The sequence below is a fragment of the Phalacrocorax carbo genome, chromosome 7 (assembly GCF_963921805.1).
Source record: "Phalacrocorax carbo chromosome 7, bPhaCar2.1, whole genome shotgun sequence".
Taxonomy (NCBI): domain Eukaryota; kingdom Metazoa; phylum Chordata; class Aves; order Suliformes; family Phalacrocoracidae; genus Phalacrocorax; species Phalacrocorax carbo.
In genome coordinates this window covers 39,115,093-39,135,791 of record NC_087519.1, presented here as the reverse complement: position 1 = coordinate 39,135,791, position 20,699 = coordinate 39,115,093, and the positions used below count along the sequence as shown (strand labels likewise).

At 45.9% G+C, this 20,699-nt stretch overlaps 1 protein-coding gene across 1 annotated transcript; it reads left to right on the top strand.

Annotated features, from left to right (window-relative positions):
* Nucleotides 1–10,239: 10,239 nt before the first annotated feature.
* UTS2B (urotensin 2B) lies at nt 10,240–19,532 on the top strand. The gene is made up of 5 exons (XM_009514621.2): nt 10,240–10,380; nt 12,633–12,734; nt 15,684–15,721; nt 17,087–17,180; nt 18,929–19,532. Exons 1-5 carry the CDS (start codon nt 10,257–10,259, stop codon nt 18,952–18,954), a joined length of 384 nt encoding a protein of 127 aa, XP_009512916.1. The 5' UTR covers nt 10,240–10,256; the 3' UTR covers nt 18,955–19,532.
* Nucleotides 19,533–20,699: the final 1,167 nt, after the last annotated feature.

The following is a 20,699-nucleotide window of genomic DNA, read 5'->3' as shown; positions in this document are numbered from 1 at the left end:
GACCTGGTACCTGATGCTCAGGGTCACAGCACAGTAGCTCCTGAGGTTTCTGGGTTCATGTTTCTACTACACAAATTATGTGGCTCCTCATACCTTCCTGTGCGTCCCTTAATTGTGCAAATGTATCTGTTCTTGCAAGATCTATTGAAGCTCAGTGATAGCAGTTGGATGGTGAGCTCTTCTAGACCCAAGGAAACTACAGGCAGACAGTGCAAGTGATATTATTTTCTTGGCACTGGAAATGAGGGGAACATCTCTAGCTGTCAGAGCACTGAAAGGCTGGGAGGAGTAACACCAGCGAAACCATGTGTCTTAAGGCAGGGTCCTACACACCAAACAAAACATTTTTTTTTTTGCATTCTTGACATTGGAGTTCCCTCTCCTTGATTTTTGAGATGTATTCAGATGAAATCTCTGAGAATTGGAAGATGCCATGAATCACTTGAAGGCTATAGAAGGTTTCAAAGCTCTTTCAAAGACAGCTACAAAAACCCCAAAATGGCCACAGGGGGACTGGGCATGAAAGGGAACTAAACAGGATCCAGGGAATGAGTTACTGATGTAATGCTAGCACTGCAGCAGCATCACATCTTATGCTCACAAAAGGCTTCTCATTGTGGTGGATATCAAATCACCCTCTAGACTCTTACTTGTGTCTAAAAGCTGCTGCTTCTAGGCAAAAAGCACGGAAGGTGTCTGTCTGTTCTGCCAGACTGACATCAGCTTTTCCTGCACAAATTGTACAACATCTAGCTTGACAAATGGTATATGTTGCAGTGGGTAGATTAATCCCAATACAGCTGGAAAGACCAACCAAGATAATAAGATGCCACTTCAATCTTTTATAAAGGCAGGTACTTAATCTCACAGGAGCTTCTACTGGAAGACAAGCCTATCTCATTTCCCGGGGCAAAAGCAACTAGGAAGCTGATGCAGAGTTTGAGCTGAAGTGCACAGCACACGCCCCTAACTTTTCTGTCATGGAGTAACTTCACCCAGGAGGTAATTTGCAGAGCTCTAGACTAACCCCCTGCTCAAAGTAGGACTGCTTCAAAATCTGATGAGGTTGCTCAGTGCCTTGCCCAGGTGAGTTTTGAAAATCTCCAAGGCTAGTGATCACACCAACTCTCTAAGCTCCTGTTCCATTCTTTGCACATTGTGATTTTTCCCCTGATATCCAGGTGGACTTCCCCTTGCTGTAACCTGCGACCCCGGCCCCTTGTCTTTGCACTGTCACCTTGTTTGGCTCTGTGCTTTCCAGCAGCCACTCTCCGTGGCAGACCCTGTGTACTAGGCACACCATAGTCAGCAAGGAATGTGCTCTGGCAGACAGCTGTGAGCAGGGGCTCAGAGATAGCACTGCAGCTGGGACCATGCCACTACACAAGTCTTAAACCCCAGGGAGCCCCAGTACTGGGCACTTCCCCTACCTACACCCAGCCATCTGATCCTGCCCTCACATACATGTCACTCCTGGAATGTACCCACATTGTCACCCTGGTGACACCAGGGTAGAGCATTGGGACCAGGAGCTAGGAGTGCCTTACGCTGCTAAGCTCTTCCTGCAGTCGAGAAGAGACAATTTTGTGCTTGCTTCTTAAATAAACTGGGCACATCGCCAAGTGTCCTGCTGTCATTTTAGGTCAACAGGATAACAACAACTGTGAAATAAATTAGGCCTCATCAAGATGCTCACTTTCAACAGAACAGTCTTTGTTAAAGTTTCCTTAATGACAGCAAGGCTAACTTCCAGCTGATGAGGCTGCTGTGGGAATAGACACAGAGGATAATGATCCTGCAGGCAGGCATGTGTGCATCAGTTAATGGTCAACGCAAAGGGATGGAAAAAATGGTTCTAGATGTTCTTCATGATACCAGGTGCTGCACAAACCCATGTCCAGAACCTGTGGGTCAGTGGTGACTGATGCCAGGGGACTGAACTTCCTTTTAACCTGAGCTGGGGACACATGCTTTTGTTTTTCTCCTCTTTGATCCACTTCAGTCATTAACCTCCTTGCTTTTCTAAGCTAAGGTGCACTTTAAGAGAGGTTTGAAGACCTGTGCCAGAAGAGGCCAATGAGAGGAAGCAAATATTACAGCATTGGCAAGGAGTACCAAGAAGCAGGTGTGCAATTTCCATAGGTAGCTAAATGGTGCCTGTGGGAATTCAGGCTCCCTGAAGGACAAGGAGAGCAGGAGTCTGCAAAGATTAAGGAATTATAAAGCACACCAGGTGTAATGAACGGGGTGACTGCAAAGAATGAACAAAGAGAAAACTAAACTTGTGCTTACATGTAATATAATGAGGGGCACTGGGAAAATCACAAGCTGTGCATATACAGAACAAGGGCTTTTGTGGACTTTCAAGTTGGAGAGAGAACCCATGCTCAGTTACATGCACAGATCAGATGTTTGTATAGGCTACCTTGGAAACTGCAAGGTGCAAATTAGCTCTGTATCTCTGCCCGCAATTTTACATATACATTTGCGAGGGTTGCAGTTTTGGTGATTTTTTTTCCCAAGTGAAACAGTGTTAAGTTTCACATCAGCAAAAGAGACCAAGTGCCTCCCAAAAATCTCCTTCACCAATGAAAGCAAGGAGTAACACTAGAAATTGTATATTTGTTACTTTCTTCTTCCCTCATCCACTGTGCATCTTGCCTTTACTCTTGCAGGTCAGAAGAACAGACCCACCTTGCAGCAGGTATTTGTGATTCACTTAGTGCTCTGCAGGGAGCTACCTGCAAGCCCACACAATGGAGATATAATAATAATAATAATAATAATAATAATAATAATAATAATAATAATAATAATAATGACAACAACAACAACAACAAAAGTGGCAGGGACTGGTGAAGCACCTTGGCCTGTTCTGTTATTCAGTCATTACTTCCTACATGAAACTTCAGCACACCAATGTTGTTAGAGGGAGTTTGGTGGGGGCTGAAGTCAGTGCTGTTCTCGCCTAGCAGTGAGTTTGCTATATTCCATTCTGAAACTTTACTAAATTTACCCAAAAGTCACCTCTTTTAATTTCCACTGGCTCATCCTTTTCTGGTTAAAAAAAAAATAAATCCTGTGTTATCATTTCTGCCAGCCGTGTTTCCCAAGCTGCACAGTGTCAAGCAGGCCAAAAGGTGAGGGATGGATATGTCCTACAGTGTCAGTTAGATCCCTCATTTCTAGTCATGATTTTGTGCAAGTTTACATCCACCAAGCATTGGTGTTCACTCAACAGAACACTATTTTGCATGTGCAGAAGTTACCAGAGTGTGAGCAGCTCTGGGTGCAAATGAAAAGATAGGTAAGAAGACAGGCTCTCAGAAATGCAGGGATTATGGTTGTCTCTGCAAATTTCCTAAAACAAAACAAATCTGTGTACTCTCTAAGCCCTTCCTTGGATCAACTGTAATGAGAGTTTTCCAAAAAATGGGTACCATTTCTCAGTAAACCAAAAGGCCAGATGATGGGAACTGAGAGGAGGAAGAAGGAGAAAGGGGAACGACAGCATGAAAGTTGGCAGACAAGGCTGACCTCCACAACCTTAGAAGTGCCCCAACCAGCATTTTTAGCAGGAAATCACCCAGCCGTATCTATATGGCCATGTTACCCGAAGTAGTACATGTACAAGCTACATTCAATTTAGACTTACTGAGAGTGGCTAATTAAAGTAGAAGGAAGTGTGCAAAATTCAGGGGAAACATTCAGAGACAGATGGGCTCACACACTCATTCCCATACCATGGTTGCTGACCACACCAAATGATCCTTGCAGATGCCCTTCATGTAGGTAACACTGAGCATCTTCAGCCCAACATCTGCAACAAGAAAAACCAAGGGGCAGCTCATTCCTCTGTGGTCACACTGGGAGCTACCAAGTCCACGTCAGCTTGTACAGCAGCCAGCAAATTTTACCAGCTGATGGCTGCAGCATCATCTGGAGGACACAGTGCCTCACCACAGCAGCCTTGGAAGCGCTAGGGGACTAGGGTTTTCTGAAGACAGAACTCCACGCAGGCAGGCAGTGCCCTGTGGAGATGTGCTAGCTCTGCAGAAGCTACCCCAGAGCCAGCACAGCTACTCTGGCAGTTTCACCCAGAAGCCGGGCTATTTAGCCTATTCCAAGTGCCACACTAATATGCACATATAGATTTTTGGTGAACAAGCTAGGATCTTGACCTCACTGGGGAGACGCATCAGGTCCCTAGGGACAAGCTCAGGCAGCCCAGCACAGCCTGCTGCTACTCAGTAGAGATAACACATCTCATGCTTGGTTTCCCTTACTTTTCCTCTCCATCTAGGTAGTGGCAATCTCCATCAGAAGCTATATGCCAGACCACCACTTTGGGTCCTCCTGGCTTTGTGTGCTCACAGGATAAATGACAATGACCACTGATATCCAACCTCTAGAAAGAATAAATGAGCCAAGGTCTGCCACTACTGACAGGGCAGTGGGCTTGTGACAGCAAGGGCAAGTCCCAGCTCTAGAAATCACCTCTTGTTGGCCATGTACTGTTTTGTTACTTCAGTTACCATTTCCACAAGTGGCTGTTCTCTAATGTCCTATAAATTATGCAGACGGAAGAGGTTCTGCAGAAAACCAGGCAGGCTCCTGCTCCAAATCACTGTCAGCCTTACTACTTCCCTGCCTTTACTGGGGGCTTAGGAAGACTAGGTTCCGTAGGGTGATGCTACTCTTGCAAGGACACCCCACAGCATCACTTAGTGTGTCCCTCCTAAGTTCAGGGGCACTGCTCACACTCATCATCCAGGATGGACTCAGGGCCTGCAGGTGAGTCAGAACAGAGTGGGATAAAGCTCAGGGTAAATCTGACAGTATACCAGGTCATTCCAGATTATGGCTCTTCAGGACACTCTCCTGGCACAGGGGTCAGGTTAGTCCTTCCACAGCCACACCAATATCTACCATTCAGGACCATCACTGAAAATTACTTTGAGACCAGCAGGTCACAGCACATTTCAAAGCAGAAAGGTTTTCTAAATTGCCCTCTTCTCCTCACCAGAAACCTCAACCAAGTAACCCCTGGTTAGTAGGATGGGAGACTGAGATCTGATCTATGGGGAGGTACTTCAGCTCAGGATTATGAAGCAAAGGGGAGAATGATACCACGACTGCCTCCTCCCACATCCCATGCTTTCACATTCCTGCATTACTCTTTCAGGCCCTTGCTCCAGGAAGACACTTTGGAGCTGGCTCATTCTCTAAGAAGCTGAATGGTTTCCTAACAGCCCCCAGAGCGGATGTGAAATCCAGGCAGGCATCCCAGCTGCACTTCTTCCCCTCCACTGTCTTAACCATAGGAACTGCTTCCTTTTAGTACAATGCCCAACTGATGGGAGCCGGTGATGCTTCCCTGTGTGCTCCCTTGGTTACTTGCAGTGAGGTGACAACTTGAGATGCTTTACACTCTACCTTGGACCTTTCCCTTTTTTTTCTCTAAGCAAGGAGACAGTTAAACCATAACATCTAATTTTATGTCAGTAACAGGCCAAGCAACAGCTGAGTCCCAAAGACAAGCGCATAGAAGGAGGAACAAATTGCATGAGTCAGACTAAAAGCTTCATAAATATTGACTGGTTTTAACGGTCCCCTAAGGAACAGAGAATCTCATAACTACATCTCCCTCCCATTATGTACTCCCTCCTCTCACGGAGCTCTGAGGGGGGCTGCTCTCCTGGCTTACGTGCACATGATTTTAATTCCTTTCTGCACAGCCAAGCTGCTCTGTCAGGGACTTTGCACCACACATCAGCAGAGTATCTGAGCGCCTTCCAGTGGTACTTTAAATAATGGGACTGGAGTGGGTTTTGTTCTCTCAGGGTCACCCAGGGTAGAAATGACACAGGCAGAGGAGAAATCAGATATGAAATGTGTAACGCTGAAGAGGACATGGTGGTTTTCAGCACCTTCTACTCTGATTCCTATCAGGTGAAACACAGCTGGAGACACAGAGGCCACATAGATGTAATAGGAATTTAGACAGAAGAGACAAATGGTGTCAGGTCTGTAATGGTGATACAGGCAAGAAAGACAGACACTGTGGAAGGGTCTTGGCTACAGAAGACGGAAACTGTTGGACATGTGAATGGAAAGTGGTGACAGGGACACACAGTGGGTTGCAGGGGTGCACTGTAAGTCCCTGCCTAGGATGGGGAGCAAGACGACTCCTGCATTTCTGACATTGCATATGAAGCTCACTTCACCTCTGCTGTGAGGGCAGCTCCCCTTTCTTGCCTTCTAAAAGCTCACCAACTTCTACCTGCTTTGTTGGGGCTGTCAAGACCCCAACCTGCCTTTCCCTCTACAAGGCATGTCCCCTTCTCATTTCTGATTTTTTTTGTAATTCTCCACTCTCATCTTATTCTTAGAAACACTCTAGGCAAGAAAACTGCGATACGTGAGTCTCCCCATATGTACTGCACAGTATAAAATCCTGTCTCTACCAGGTGAGACTACCTAGTTGTGGCCAGGTCCCATCCTTGGTGCAGAGGTTGCAGGACACTTCATATGCCCTTTCTCCCAACCTTAAGTAAAGGCTCTTCCCTGACAGGTCCTCCCACAGCAGGTTGTTTGCTTTGGGACCAAGAAAACCATGGTTAAGTGGAGACCATAAGACCACAGCAAAGCCTGTGGATGCTGTTGAGGCTCACCTGAAATACATGACACATATGATATTTTCATGAATCCTCAGGAAGCTCTGGAAAAGAAAAAAGTATCCTTCCTCTCTCCAAACCCCAAATGTACAGCATACAAAGTGGTTTGGAAACATGCCACTCCAAGCTGGCTCTGGAAAGTAGCACTTTCATGTTCTCCTGCTTTCAGCAGCTCAGCACTGCCTCCTGCATCTTACAAGCCACCCAAAACCCATATTGCATTCCCCTTGTCTGATGCTTACTCTGAAAGACTAAGTATTACTGGTTTGGGGTTAAACTAAGGTTAGGTTGTTTGGGGACTGCATCTCTTCTAGAGGCAGTCCTAGCTTCATTAGAGTTAACAGGAAAGCCCAGAGTGACTTCAGAGAAGTTGGGAGTTTATACAACACACCTGAAAGCCTTCACTGCTCCAAGATCTACTAGTCTACCTGGCAGAGAGAGGAGTGTCTGCACAGAAAGAAGCTGAACATTTTGAGGAAGAAGATGTCCAAGAGCAGCAAGGGCCAGCTGCTTCCTAGGGAACAGGGAGCCAAATGTAGTGATGCTGCCAGCAGGACAGGGACCTATCCCAAGGGGTGCAAGCAGGGCAGACCCAGAGACAGCAGTCAGATTCAGTCAAGAGTCCCAATGATCAGGGAAGCCCATGATGATGGGGCAGATCCAGGGTCAAGCTGTAAGCCAATCCACTAGTCAGAATCAGGCCTGATGGTACTAACCAGAGTCAAACACAGCCCTCTGAACACCAGACAGGTCCACACTGATGGAATATGTCTGAGGTCAAGGAAGGAAGTCAACCTGCAGGTCTAGGTCCAGACAGTAGGGACCATGGGCAGACAAAGATATAACTGAGCTGCAGAGAAGCATTCCTCCAACATAGCTCAAGCAGAAACAGAGGTGGTCCAGGGCTGAGCTGAAATGGGGCTTCTCAGCCTATGGGCAGAGAGGGTGGGTGGAGGTCCCACCTGAGGCTGCTCAGGACTGTTAACACCCTCAGGGCCCTGACACATGTACTCATCTCTCTCCCTCTCAGAGCTGGCACAGCTGAGTTTAGTGGCATCTCAGCTGCCAAGTATTCTCCATTCCTGCCCTTTGGATTTGTTGGGTTTGTCCACCCGTGTAAATTTTCCAGTTTGATTGTGTTTCATTACCTGAAGTCTGCATAGCTTCATGAAAAGAGAAACTTCTACATGAAGAGGCTTAGACAGACTAGGACCACGGGAGGTAGAGGTGAAGCTCCCATCTTCATGTTCTCGCTGTCTCTGAGCTCTAGACACAAGTGCTGAGTGAAGTAATGGGGAGAATATGGAGATTATGTAGTTTTTTCTGTGAAGAATAAAATATGTAAGAACAATAAAATTCTATAGTATTTCCAACACCCAGGTAGCTGGGCTAAAAGCAAAGGAATTTTCCAGTGGCAGTCTTACAGAAGCCCAACACTTCAAATCAGTCCTCTCATAATGGCAACAAATGCAAAAAGTCCACTAGCGTCTGGCAGCGGCTGTCAGGCATCTCTCCACCCACCTGCTCACTGCATCCAGTAATCTCCCTTCTAGCATGTAAATGTAGAATGTCAGTCCTTCACCTTCACCTTCACTACAGCCCTCACTAGAAAGGACTGGCACGCTGTATATGTTAGTTGCTTTCAGGGCTGAACTGTAGCAGTGACCCTGAACTGAAGTTTGTACACAGTGAAAGAGGAAATCCCAGGGAATAGCTCATCTTCCTGAAAGACCTTGCCAATAGCCCATGATGCCTCACAGCCAAGGGTAGGAAAAAACATTCTGAGATCTATGGATTCTGCATAGACTTTGATGAGACAGGGAAAACCACCATCTCTATCTAGGCAAACCCAATTTCACAGCAGGTCTCAGGACAGTCTAGTAGGGACCTGGAAAGACCTTTAACACCAAGTAAAACCAGACTTGGTCTTCTCCTAAGAATATGGTTTTGAGTCAGAGCAACTATTTTCCACCCTGGACTCCTGTGCAAGGTGGTGCTCATCAAATTATGGCCTCTGCTTCATGGGGGCTGGTCACTACTGATCAGCCTGCAACCAGCAGCTTAGGGAGACAGAGGTGGCTGGCAGAGTGTGGCCTAGGACTTAGGTGTCCAAACAGAACTTTGTGAAGAAGGAAAGGGGAGTACTTCAGCTGGTTGATCACTGGTTCACAAGAGTGAGAGAAAAGACATGTTTGGTTTATTTGTACATATTTTATCTGCAGGGAAGATTCTGGAGTATTTCCTCGGTAGAGAAGTATTCCTTAATGGAAGCATCACATTCATTTTCAAAGGCATTTCTTACAAAAAAACCCTGAGCCTCTCCCCACCCAGTTTTTAGTAAAAAGTAAATATTAAAAGGGATAATAAAAGGCTAGTCACCCTATAGCTATCCAAGGTAAACAGCAAGTTGTAGGGAGAGCAGGGGTCCAGAAGCCAAAAGCCCAAACATGGAAATGGTATTGTCATTTAGTTAAGATGAAGTGTAGGTACCATCAGATGAAGCTATGTTGGGTAATCTGGCATGATGTGGTGTCAAAAAAGCACACGAGGTGAGTCACTAGGAGTATGTACAAGTCAGAGCTTGGCCAAAGTGTAGTAGAGATGATTCAGTCCTGCAGAAGAAGCAGAAGTGAAGAACAAAGTTTAGAGCTGTTACTATTACAACATTTTTCTTGGTAAGGTTGTAATAGAAAATTACTAGCAGGTCCCTGATCAATAGTGATGGACAGGCAGCAAATAGAAGCCAAACCAAGATGTAGTCATGACCTGAGAAGGCATGGAATATATGCTGTCTGCCTCAATATTTTGCTCTAAACTAATAAAATATGGCTGTGCAGCCAGAACCAGCACCTGACCTTCCACTTCTTTTTTTCCCCAAGAAAAAACTGAAGACAGTTGCCCATCTTTGATGTATTCCATATCTGTTGCCAAATTTGCACTCCCCCACTCAGACACAATCCCAAAATAGGGTGTGATGCCTTTCCCGTTGACAAAGACATAAATCACAGTGAGCAAGAAACGCTGAACATCCTCCAATCAGTTAAATGAAAAGAACTCTCCCCCCCAATTTCCACCACTTCAGCACTCATTATATCTCACATTAATTAATATAGGCACTAGGAAGTGAGATGATAAATTACAAAAACCCATTAACCTGATTCTGTCCAAACTGGTGACATGCGGCAACTTGTACGTTAGACAAATCTTCCTTGCTAATGTGGGAGTCCTCATGTCTGAACTCCATTAAAGCAGCAGCCCTAAAAAAATATTTTTTATATATCTATGTATGGAATGTATATTGACGTGCGTGGACAGTGCATGCCGGTGGGAACATCAGAATTCATTAGATCAGTCTGATATGAGATATATTGAACAGGTTCCATCTGACGTCTGTTACTGGGTTGTTCTGTCCACTCCCAAAGGAGTGAATCATATTGACAGGTTGAATTATATCTCAAGAGATATTTTTCTCCCCTCCTCCAAAGGCCATTTGCAATCACGGCACATCCACTGCCTCTTAAAAGTGAGCTCATCTGGCACTGGGTTGCATTGAAGTCCTCCACCGTGCCTGAAGGAAGAATGCTTTTGGGTGGTGGGAACATGGAGAAGATGTGGTCTATCCAGCTGTCCCTTGGAGTGCTAACCATCTTGACCATGACTGTGTATGTCCCATCTACACATGGAGAGCCTTTTTTACTACAAGGTAAGCTGGAATACAGATAGATGACACAGGTAGGTGGGTATCTTTTTGCTCTGCTTTGCTGCTTGGCATGGCCATGCAACACTTGCTTATCTGTGAAAGAAAATAAAATGAACCCTGAGCTATACTAAACAATCAGTTAAGATGGGCTACCCAGAGACTTGTTCATATTAGCATGAGCTAAAGCTGTCCTTCTGGTCTGCAGCTGGTCGTATGACACATTCTGCTAATCAGTAAAAATATCAGATCTGGTGAAAACTGGTAAGGGTAGCTCTTTTTTTCTCAAAAGAAAATTTCCAAGGAAAAAACATTAAAATATCAAAGAGTAGCAATTCCAGTATGCACCATATGAGATTTGACAGCTCATAAATGTCAGTAGTAGGGTGCTGCTGAACTTTTTTTATTCACAAAACTTCTTTATGTGTTCTTTTCCCATAATTTAATTTAATCTTAGCTTGAACTTATTCCGCAGGGAAATGTCAATCATTAATCTTCTTTCTTAAAGAGACTTGGCAGTAGAAAAAAAAAAGCAGCTATATATAGGCTTGAAAATAACATCACATTTCATATTACTTTTCCTGTTATATCACCTATTTATTTTTGTAATGACAACCAAAACATTCTTGAGGCCACTCTATCTAAATACTGCTTCTGTTTATTTTTTACTAGAGTGTTTATAGTGGTTTTTTTCTGTAGCAAATCCCCCAAATGACTAAAAGTAGCTATTTTAAAATCATAACTGTCTTTCAGACGTAGGAACGAGGTTTATAGCACTCCATGCTAACTGCAAGTTTTACACAGCGTGTAGCTCTGCTACATCCCTCGGGTTTATTTCTAGAGATCACAATCAGGACCAGCAGCTTCAGCCGCAGCATGAGGCAGGGTTGAGTCCGGGCAAATACCTGGAGCAGCACTTTGCCAGGGTCTCTCTGCTTCTGCAGATTTATGTGACTTTGGCTAATGGAGCTAATTCCCACATACTCTTGAGCATCCTTGAGGCTCATCTGGTACAATGTTTTGTCTCATGCGTAGCAAAAATAATTGCACTCATGCCATCACAGATATGTAGGGCTGATGGCTATACGAGACCATTTTCTCCTTTCTTAATTCCTTGAAGGGAGTGAGCAGAAATCCTAAAGATGCTGGAAGAAGAGAAAATGAGCATCACTGCATCTTTTTTTTTCATTTTCCATGTATACTGTAGGCATCTTCTAGTGCTTTTCAGGGTCTGGGTGTGCGGCAGAGGTGTTCAGACCAAAGATTTTGGGGAATGGTCATTCTCCCTGTAAAGTCTGGCTCCCATTCTATCATTCTCAAAAATGAATGAAACATTCAAGTTTCAGATGATCCTGGAAATCTGCTCAGAAGAGCTGGGAGGGTCTGAGAGCCTTCAGAGCTCTGATTAGTCCCATTCCCCACGTCTGTTGGTTTCTGCTGAACCCTTGAGCTTCACAACCATTCATTTGAGGGCATAGCCACAACCACTAAAGCTAAACCACTGAGAAAGTTCCCAAAAGGGTCCTTATAGAGAGGCCCAAACTGCTTTAGGACAACAGCTTGGGGAGGCTTTTTCCCAGAAAACAGAAAAATTCTGCATGGCCTACAGCTACAGTAAGAGGCTTCCTTGGGGATAAAGCAGCTCTCTTTGAGCTTCTCCACGCTTTGGCTCTGTTCAGGAGACATTCTTTAATACCACTGGCAATCAGATAACGCAGCCCCACGGCTGAGTGAGTGCAAGAATAGACTACAGGGCTGCAGGGCTTTTCAGCTATGTTACCCACACATCAGCCATCATGAGGAACAAGTTCTCACCTCTATCAGCCCTGGGAAGATGGATGGGTGAGGGGGGAGCACCTGCAGTTTTGAGAAGAGAGGCTCTCGTGGGTTGCTGTCTGGCTTTGCAGAGGCATCTGCTATATCTGCCTTAGAGAAGAGGTCAGGACTGTCTAAATCAAGGTGGTGTCTCCAGCTCTCTGCAGCCAGCCATGCTGATGCGGCTGCAGAGAGACTGGCCAGCAGCCCAGAGCTGGCAGGGCGGGCTCCCCCGTCCTGCACCCTTTCACTGCACAGCCCTCACTGTGTGGACATTCTGTGCTCACACATCTTCCTCTTCCCCCAAGCTCCTTCCACAGTGACAAAATGCTGACGGGAGACATTTTCCTTCCACTTCTTAGCCTTCTTAATTTTCTTTTAATATTGGGGGCTGGAGGGTCCATCCTTTTTGTCATTAGAAAAGTGTGTTTTATGTGCTACAGAGAACCGAGTGCTTCCGGAGAGAGGAGACTCAAATCATGAGGACACCCTGCTGACTCTCCTTCTTAATAAGAAGCTTGCATGGCAGAGACCAGAAAATATTGGTAAGCAAAGGGAAATGGAGATCTCAGCTTCTGGAATTTGTGTTTGCATTAATATAAGCAACCTGCTCCTCCAGTTCCTCAGAAATTCTGACTGGTCAGAAAGTGGAAGTACACAGTATGGTGCCTACATGTGATTAATGTCAGGTGTTCCACATCATGGGGGTCTTGGACCTGCTTTTGCACTATGATGTAAAGCTGCCCAAACCCATGCATCCTAGATCCTCAGACATTCAACACTGAGCTGCCAAGGGAGTGTGTGAGTACATAACTAATAACAAGAAGAAATACTGCTGAGACCCTGGGGCCCTGCTATCCCTGAGACGTTGTGTACTGCACCTGGGGCATGGGATAGCCTTGGGGGTCACCTCCCCAACCCACACCCCATACAGCTGCATGTGCTTTTGAGAAACAGCTCGGTGTCTTGCTTGCCTGCTAAAACCAGCAGTATCTTGTGAGCACATAGGGCAGTGGAGCGGCATCAAGATTTTGCAGAGATCATGTTGCTGAGATCCCTTGGGGTCAGGTGTAGGTTGGGACAACAGTGGTGGGAGCTCCCGTCTGAGCCTGAGCCCCTGCTCCTGCTGCAAGAGGTTGAGACAACAGACTTTTCCCACACAGCAGAGAGGCCAAAGATGAGCCACGTGGAGGCCTTTCCTGTCTGTGCTGTGTGAACAGGCACCAAATTTAAAGCCACCCGCATGTTGCAACAGCCTCCTAACTCAGACCTGCTGCAGAGAAACTTGGGCTTTCCATGCTACTACGCACAGACACTACAAGCACTATATGGATTACAGGGGTCAGTAATTCCCACAGCCACCACAGCCAGGGGAGGGTTTGGGCCGTATGTGTTGGTCCCAGGGCAAGAATCTGCCCTTCCCAGTGAAGACAGCTGAGAACGGGGCCCAGCAAAAATGCTGTTATGAAAATCCATTCGTCAAAATCACTCAGTGCTTTTCCCCAGCCCCTTGTTAATGCAGTGAGGCAGTGGTTAAACAATCCTGGGACAAATAAACACAAATAAATCAAGTCCTTATACTAACAAAGGCATTCTTCTTGCAAAGGGGATGCATTCAAGAAATAACATTTTTATGATTGGTTTATGGATTATTGCACTTATTACTCCTAGAGGAAAGGCTGCATTTTATGCCAGACAATTGAATATAATGAATCTCTGAGCAGAGCACAGACAGAGGATTTACAGCAGGCAGTTTCTCAAGGCTTCATCCATAAATTAACTTCCTTCCTCCTGCCTGAGATAATCTGTTCCAAATTTCGACCACTGTTCATTTTCTATTCATAGCAGTCATTGGCCGAGCTTACGGTTTGCAGAAAGTCGAGCCAATATAGGCACTTGGAACTCTGAAAGAGGTAAAAATGTGTATAATAACAACAATAGTAATATTAATAATAATAATCTCTTAAGTGGCACTTTTCACTTGTAGATATGCAGGCCTGGATGTCTCTGCCTTATGGATATGTAAAAACTTGCTTGAGAGGAATCTGCCTGAGGTCATTGCTGGCAGTGCCAGGAACAGAGCCCTCACCGCCTAACTCCCAGCCCATCCCCATCCCCATCCCATCTCTCAAACCAAGCCCTGATGTAATGGAATTGCTTAGGGACTGCTGCTTTTTCTGTTGGATGAATATCTGTCAGAAAATATTCAGGATTTTTCAGTTGAAGTAAAGGAGAAACTGAGAAAGCAGTAAGCTCTTTTTTGGCACCCTCTTGTTCAGTTTCAAACATTTTTAAAAAAAAAGCCCAAGTCTGGCGATATGTCTGTGTGCTGGTCTTATCTGAAGTCAGGGGGAATTATGTCCTAAATCCCGTTGGAGATGCAGACCAATGCCTGCTGCAGACAAAGGAGGCAGCTCCAGGGCTGCCTTTTGGCTTTCTTGTGGGGCCCAGCAGAGACATTCTTTAGCTCTTTCCTGGCTCTTCTGCTTATTTTAGTGCATTTTTTTTCCCAAACTGGCACTTAAAACCAGCTGATCACTTTGCATTTCCTTCCCAGGAGAACTTACTGTAGTCCAGTCATCGGTTTTGACTGAGCTTGTTTTTTCATTGTGTTTTCTGTTGTTTCATCTAGCTTATTAAAAAAAAACAACTGTCTGTGACATCAGTTTGCATCTGGAATAAGTCCTCAGTCCTCAGGAGGAGTGAGATTGAAATCCCCCATCCCTCCCTGCAGATTTCCCTATTGTTAGTCCAGGCCCTTCCCAGTTCAGCCGGTGGTTTTAGATTCCGTTGATAGGCACCTAACTTTCCCTTTCTCCTGGATGGGGTATCTCAGGGCAGCTCGTTCACCCCTCTGCATCATTTTTTGACCGTCTAGCACAGTACTGCTCAGCCTTGAGATCTCTATGTCTGATCTATGAAGCTGGTCCCCAGGCCCCTGTGCTCTCCTAACATTTAGAAGCACAAAACCTGTGCAGTCACTGCTATGTTACTTTTCGTGTACAAAGCAGTAAGTTTGCTAGGCTAAATCTGTGTCTTCTGACTTCTGCCTGTATGGGGGATGTATGGGTAAACAAGTCTTAAAGGAAGCAGTGGAGGTTCATATAAAAGGCCAGTGACAGCAAAGCCGGCGTGAGGGATTTGCTGTTATCATCAGGCTGAAAATTAAAGAGCAGCAAAGAGGTTCACCTGAGTTGGTATCACACAGTACATGACCTTGTTGGGCCAATACCCCTAGAGCATGGTGAACAATAAAGCAGCCTCCCTCATAATGAAGGATTAGGGTAAAGTCTCATAGAATTCAGCAGAGGAAGCCTGATTTTATGTCACTGTTTCTGCTACCATAGCTTTGGAGATCACTATCAGGATAATGATAAATTATAATTAGGTCTTTTTTTTTGTCAACTACTGAAGAGGATAAATGAAGAAACGGCTTTGGATTTGACCTTTGGGAAGCAATGCAGATACTGATGTTACTCTCTCTGTTCTTGCAGACTGGGAGCTGGCAAAGAAATTTGAAGAGCTTGAACAGGTGAGAGGAATAAATGCACGGACACGTATCCGCATACTCTCGCATGAATAGCTAAACAACTGTGCATATTTTCTTTATGTCCTAGTCTTCTACCTTTACATCCTGCTACTCTTCATTCTGCTGCTATAATGTAAGCATGTATCACACAAAGTAAAAAGCAGAACTTGGGCTAAAAAGCTGCACTAGCTGGAAAAGATAAAAAGAGAGCAAAGCTACACACTAGTGCAATGAAGGCTGAGGCAGCTCCTGCCTCTGCCACCAGTGAAAGGCCAGTGAAGGCTAAGCCAGGAAAAAAATAGATACCAAAGGAAATCTCCATGGAAGAAATGGGAGGGAGAAGGGGAGGTCTTGCTGCTTTCCTAGGCATTGCATCAGCTGGCTGCATCTGATGATGGGTTGAAGCTAGAGGGATAGCCATTGCACACCTAATCCAGACTGATTTTTGTTCGGGTTCTTTACTAGGAAGGGAGGCCCCACCCAGGGTCAGAGCCCTGCTGGACTGTGCAGAGTGCACACACACAGAGATAGCAAGAGGAAGCCCCATCCTACACTGAGCTTCCAGGAATAGGGAAATGTGTGCAGCAACCTTGACGTGGGTCCCACTGTGGCCCAAACCCCACAAGCAGTGGAAGGCCCTTTTACACTTTCTCAGGCCAGGTTCAGCTGTTGGCATAGGTCCTGGAGGTTCTGCTGGGTTCCACTTAGTACTTTTCACTTCAGACTGAAAAAACACAGTGTGACATGCCAGACAAGAGACTGCCAGACCCTACCCAAGTCCCTCGCTCCAGTGCTGAGGGACAGTAAGCTCTGGCTTCCTGGGAACAATACTGCCAGAACAGAAGTCTAGATCATGGCCGTAGATGTTCCTGTAGCTACTGATGGACAAGAAATATTGTGGACTTTCCACATTATAAACAAGGGACATTAGCAAGAGCTGGGGGTGAAGGGAGGGCAGGGACAGCCCAGAGCAATGGAGAAGCAATGTTCTCTGCTGCAGTGGGTGGATGGCTGGAGACCTCCTGCCCCAGTACTGACTTGACTCTTAGTGGTGCGATATCCTTCTACACTGCCTCCTCTCCACAGGGTTTTGCACCCTGGGGTGGTGGGGAAGAGCAGAGACTTTGAACGCAGCACTGCTGCCACCAGACAAGCAGCTTAATGGAGGAGGACATGAGGAGGTGTGAGTGCTCCAAAGGCAGATCCTTCTGGAATGGTGCTGCTCCAGGGAAAACCCTGTCCACCCCAGTGACGCTGTCAGCCAGGGTGCCTGTTCCTTCTGTATCTGAGCCACCCTGTGCTTGCCAGTATACCGTGGAGCTCCTTATGATGGGACATTTGTTTACTGCTGTGTTTGTTTTTAAACAGCTGGAGAAGTTGAAGGATCAGCTCTCAACTGAGGAAGGGTCAGAGGTGGCCTATGCCTTGGAAAGTCTCTCAGCATCCCAGCCCAAAAAACGTGGTAGGTTTTAGGTTAGAACCCTGCAGCCATCCTGACCAGCTCTCATCTCCAGGGCTTCCTTTCTGCAGCAAAGACACCGACAGTGAACATGCCCCATATACAGTGAAAAACAGGTTGGCAGCTTTTCTAGCAGTCCTTGCCCTCTCTTGTTAATGGCTGACTGGTTTGGCAGCTGCTGAAAACTGTGTACCCAGCTCTGTCTGCTCTCAGGGCAGATACACTGGGTCTGCACACCCAGGACTTCACTGGAGGCCGTCAGTGTCACATCCCTCTTTTCAGAGACAAATACGGGGTTATATGAGCAATAAGTGCTTGTCCTGGAGGGGGTGAGTTCTCTATGAACGTGTCCCCACAGTGTACCCATCGCTTTGCTCTGGGCACAAAGCTAGTGCTGAAGGCATAATGAGGCATGTGGACTGCATGCATTCCCCTCTGCCAAGGTCACTGTCTCCCTACAGAGGAAGAAGGAGCACTTGTTTGTGCTGCTGAAAAGCATCTAAAAAAGATGTGGAAATCAACAAAGGATGCAGGGAACCAAGATCTGGCAGGTCCCCCGGTTGGTCTCGAGATTTGTCCAGTCTGTATCCAGTGACTCAGGAGTGTATGCTACTGCAAGGCTGCCCCTGACAAGCACATGGCCAAAGCTGTTCATGCTGGCTTTCAGTGGATTCCTCTACAAAGCAGTGGCAGCTGTAGACCAGAAGTCACTGATGACAGATCCGTCCTAAAAACAAAAGAGCTAGTTCTGCCCTTACCCCACATGCTCTGTGCTTGTGTAAGCTGACAACCTGCCAGACAGCCAAGAGAAAATCCCGCTATGCAAGGCTTGCTTAAGTGCTTAGGTGATCCTTAGACGATCTGCAATTTCTGAGCAACCCTGGAGGCTATCATTAATTTGACTAATCTAATTCATGCCCCCACCAGTCTGGGAGGTTCAAAGGTAGATAAAACTACTCCCCTCTGCCAGGATTAAATCAGATTCTGCCAGAAATTAAAGCAGAGGATCTTTGTCTTCATCTAAAGTCCTTCCAGTCTGGGGGGAGCTCATGTCTCAGCATGAGCAATGCTGAGAGAAGCACTGCTTGGGAGAAGCTTTCTCCCAAGATCCTGCTTTCAAAAATGAGGTAGAAATCTCTTCTCATACTTGACATTAGGAGACTCACTCAGGATTCAAAGAACAGGGCATGCTGGTGATACAGCTATTTTTTCCAACACCAAAACATGCATCCTTGCCTAATCTAGTCTTCTTAGAAGATCTCACAGAGATCAATGTTGTTTGGAGGTCAGTTAGCTGCAGAGTGATAGAGTGACTGGGTTTTTAAAAAAACTGTAAGGATCAGATCTGGTCTCTCAAAGTCAGTATCCTGCTCTTCCAGTCAGCCACAGGTGAAAAACCCTGCATACACTGCTGAGGGAGCAAAACTGCCGGCCAGTAAACAGGAAAGAAACAGCTGATTCCTGATATTGCTGAAGTAGAGCAAAAGGAAAAGCAAACCCTTATAAATCAAACAACACAGAAACAACTTTTAGACCCCTTATTTACACTATAAGCAGCTAAAAGAAACACCTTCTAGAAGTGTCATGTGAAGTCAAAGCTGGTTATTGAGATGTGCCTGGGAACCTCAACGCTGGCCTCACACCCCAGCGCTCTCAAGACTTGGGGCTTTTGAAACCCACTCCAGGGCTAGAGTGGGAAGCTGGAAAAAGTCCCTTGGATGCTAATATCCTTCTCTTGTATCCCTTCCCAGCCTGCTTTTGGAAATACTGCATCTGAAGGCTTGCCAGGACTGGAGGATGAAGATGAGCCCTTCCCCAAACTGCCTTGCTTGGTTATGTGTTAAGGGTTTGTTCTGTTCTCTCATCATGCTGCTAAGTTGGATGCCATCCTCTATGACCACACCACAGCCAAGTCTAACAGGGACCATGACAGTAGTTGGTAGCCCACTACCACTCTCCACTGTTCCTTCCTTCCAGGTTTAACCTACTGTGATCTGCCACTTGGAAGATGCTTCCCAACTTTCCTTGCTGTCCTATGTGTGCCATTCAGTCTGCTGCCACTGTACACTCTTCCCCTTCTCACGAGGTCCCCTGAGGCACCAAACACTAACTCAGTTCCCCCGAGCTTGGGTCTCTGCCCACATCTGCAGACATTGCTCACAGAGGTGTCTGGGTTTCCTGTCGCCTCCTATGAGCAGGTCTGTGATGACCTAACACCCGCTGTTTGGACAGGAAGGCAGACTGAGTGTAACGTGAAGGGCTCAGGGCTGCCTGCCTCAGCTTGCTGAGCCAGAGCTGTTCCTTGTCGTGTCTCGTCAGCATACACAGTAGGTTTGGGGGAGGACAGGCACAGAAGTCTGGATCCTTTGGGTATCATTCCAATAAAGATTTTCTGTTGCAAAGAAGCATATGCTGTTTTGTTTCTTACCCCTTTCAGAGGCCCAATGGGCAGCATGTTTCTCTTTATGTAGGCTCTTATTACCTTAATCGTTCATGTGAAGTTTACAATGGAAAAAAAAGCTCCCATTAAACACCTTGGTATAGCAACACTGGCCTGTTTTCATGTGCCTGTGGAAGAGGCCCTTCCTTTTGACCAGAATTGAGACTAAGAGTTGGGTCTTCCTCATGGCTATGTGTGGGCTACCATCCTCATAGGACTGGACCAGACCCACTGATTTCCACCTACTCCCCTCAAAGAGGTGTTTTGAGCAGAGATTTTTGGCTCATCTGACCGGTCAGTGCAGATGCTAGCTGGCTTTTTCTAGTGCAGAATTATGTCTGCCCCTGTCCAAAAGGAGGAGGTCACAATCCATCAGTCGTTCCTACATACACATCTTAAGTCATGTTACGCCCATTTATTTGAAAAAACAAAGGGCTATGTTCCCAAAGGTGTAAATTCAAAACGAATCCTGATAATAACTTTGAGGTTTCCAACAGTGTAAATGAGTGCAGAATCTGGTAACAACTGTGAATGTGTAGACTGATTTTAACTAGAATTGAACCGTCTCTCCAGCCCTGTTGAGCCATGCCATTTAACTGTAGCTTGCATACTATGTATTCTTCAAAACTTCACCTCTCCCAAAGCTGTGATTACCATTGCCACATTCATTGCCGTGGGCTCTGGCAAGAAGTGCACGCTTACCACAGCAGTACTTTGTATGCACTTCATTAACAGGAGATCTATTAATCCTATTACAGGCCAAAGACGGCGTCTATGGAATAAAACCAGCTTGATTATATCAGCGAGGTCTAATGACATGCAAAGTAGAGTTTGCTGTTAACATTACTTCTTTGTTATTTGCTTGGTAGTGACTCAGAACACACTTCCTATTTTCTGTTGCTTTTGTGCTAGTGAAAAGGTATGTGGGAGCATACTTTCACATACCCTCACAACAGCACCAAATTCAGGAAAAAATTAGAGCCTATTGCCAAGAGAATGATCTCTTCTTCTTTAAGAGTTTGGTGCTCCAGCTGAAAGGGAGGTGTATTACAAGAGCTACACTGAGTGCCCCAAGCTGGTTT

Excerpts from the sequence above, each read along its gene's own strand:
- UTS2B (XM_009514621.2), top strand. The coding sequence starts at position 10,257 with ATGCTTTTGGGTGGTGGGAACATGGAGAAGATGTGGTCTATCCAGCTG. Across the intron at positions 15,722-17,086 it reads AATTTGAAGAGCTTGAACAG|CTGGAGAAGTTGAAGGATCA; the intron begins GTGAGAGGAATA and ends GTTTTTAAACAG. Across the intron at positions 17,181-18,928 it reads ATCCCAGCCCAAAAAACGTG|CCTGCTTTTGGAAATACTGC; the intron begins GTAGGTTTTAGG and ends ATCCCTTCCCAG.